Below are 2,042 nucleotides of genomic sequence, written 5' to 3' on the forward strand. Positions count from 1 at the left end.
ATGTACTCACTCATAATCGGTTTCTAGCCATAATTAAAGGACATCGACCTATAAATTTGGGATCCTTGAGAAGATAATAAGAAGGTGAACATCCCAAAAAAAGATATAGTAATCCTCCTGGATATTGGAAGTAGACACGATCGCCAGGCAAAATTGGGAACTTGAGGGTTGGGCGAGACTGGGCCAAGGGAAGATGGGGAGAGAAAAGTGTGAAGGGGAGAATGGGGGGAGCTCGGAGGAATGGGGTGCTTGGGATATAGGAAGGGTGGATATGAGAGCAGGGAAGCATATATCTTAATTTAAGGAGCTACCTGAGGGTTGTCAAGAGACTTGACCCTAGAGGGGTTCCCAGGTTTCAGGGAGACGCCCCCAGTTAGTTCCTTGGGCAGCTGAGGAGAGGGAGCCTGAAAAGGCCAGTTCCTATAGCCATACTGATGAATTTCTTGCATATCACCATAGAACCTCCACCTGACGATAGATGAAGAAAATGACAGAGCCCCACATTGGAGCACCGGACTTGAGCTCCCAAGGTCCTGATGAGGAGCAGAAGGAGAGAGAACATGAGAAAGAAAGTCAGGACCGTGAGGGAAACTCCATCTGGCGACAGATGGGGAAGGTGACTGAGCCCCACATTGGAAGCACTGGACTGAGCTCCCAAGGTACCTGATGAGCGAGCAGAAGGAGCGAGAACATGAAGGAGAAAGTCAGGAACTAGAGGGGTGCGTTCACTCATGGAGACGGTGGGACAGAACTAATGGGAGATCACCAACCCCAGTTGGAATGGGACTGATGGATCATGCGACCAAACCCGTCTCTCTGAATGTGGCCAACAAAGGAGGGCTGACTGAGAAGCAAAAGGACAATGGTGCTGGGCTCTGGATTCTTCTGCATGGACAGGGCTCTGTGGGAGCCTTCTCAGCTTGGTCGATCACCTTCCTGGACCTGCGGGGGAGTTGGGAGGACCTTGGTCTTAGCATAGAGTGGGAAGAAGTAAACCACGAAGCAAAACTCTGCCCTTGCTTTTCCTCAGTCTCGAAACAACCCAGTAAATGAGAGAGCCCCACCCCACCTCACCTACCTTTTTTCCAGAAGACATACTGGCCAGGAAACCTGTACTTAACCAATCGGGGTCCCCTGAGTTCGTGTTCCGTGTGCTCACCAATGTTCCTGAATTCCAGGCTTTGCTCTTCACCCTTTTCCTCCTGCTCTATGTGATGATCCTCTGTGGCAACACCGCCATCATCTGGGTGGTGTTCACGCACAGTGCCCTCCATACTCCCATGTATTTCTTCCTGGGCAGCCTGTCTCTCCTGGAAATCTGCTACACCACAGATGTGGTGCCCTTGATGCTTTCTAACATCTTTGGGGCCCAAAAGCCCATATCATTAGCTAGTTGTGGAACACAAATGTTCTTCTTTGTAACTCTGGGAAGCACTGACTGCTTTCTATTGGCAGTCATGGCCTATGACCGCTATGTGGCCATCTGTCACCCTCTGCACTACAGCCTCATCATGACCCGAAATCTGTGCGTCCAAATGGTGCTGGGTTCCTTGGGCCTAGCACTCTTTCTTTCCCTGCAACTCACTGCCTTAATTTTCACCTTGCCGTTCTGTGGACATCACAGGGAAATCAACCATTTCCTCTGCGACGTGCCTCCCGTCCTGCGGCTGGCCTGTGCTGACATCCATGTACATCAGGCAGTCCTCTATGTTGTGGGCATCCTGGTGCTAACAGTTCCATTCCTGTTGATTTGCATCTCCTATGTGTTCATTGCTTCCACCATTCTGCACATGCGCTCCGCAGAAGGCCGCCAGCGGGCCTTTTCCACCTGTTCCTCCCACCTCACTGTGGTCTTGTTACAGTATGGGTGTTGTAGCCTGGTGTACCTGAGGCCTCGCTCCAGCACCTCAGAGGATGAGGACCGCCAAATCGCCCTGGTCTACACCTTTGTTACCCCATTACTCAACCCTCTGATTTATACCCTTCGAAATAAAGATGTTAAAGGTGCCCTGAGGAACTTCATTTTCAATAAAGTAGTCTGA

At 50.7% G+C, this 2,042-nt stretch overlaps 1 protein-coding gene across 1 annotated transcript; it reads left to right on the forward strand.

Moving 5' to 3' along the window:
* The first annotated feature begins 1,049 nt into the window (after positions 1–1,049).
* LOC119805773 (olfactory receptor 10Q1) lies at positions 1,050–2,042 on the forward strand. The gene has a single exon (XM_038317613.1). It carries the CDS (start codon positions 1,050–1,052, stop codon positions 2,040–2,042), a length of 993 nt encoding a protein of 330 aa, XP_038173541.1.

The sequence above is a fragment of the Arvicola amphibius genome, chromosome 1 (assembly GCF_903992535.2).
Source record: "Arvicola amphibius chromosome 1, mArvAmp1.2, whole genome shotgun sequence".
NCBI classification, from domain to species: Eukaryota; Metazoa; Chordata; class Mammalia; order Rodentia; family Cricetidae; genus Arvicola; species Arvicola amphibius.

Bases quoted from the DNA above. Each gene is read 5' to 3' on its own strand.
- LOC119805773 (XM_038317613.1), top strand. From the start codon at position 1,050: ATGAGAGAGCCCCACCCCACCTCACCTACCTTTTTTCCAGAAGACATA.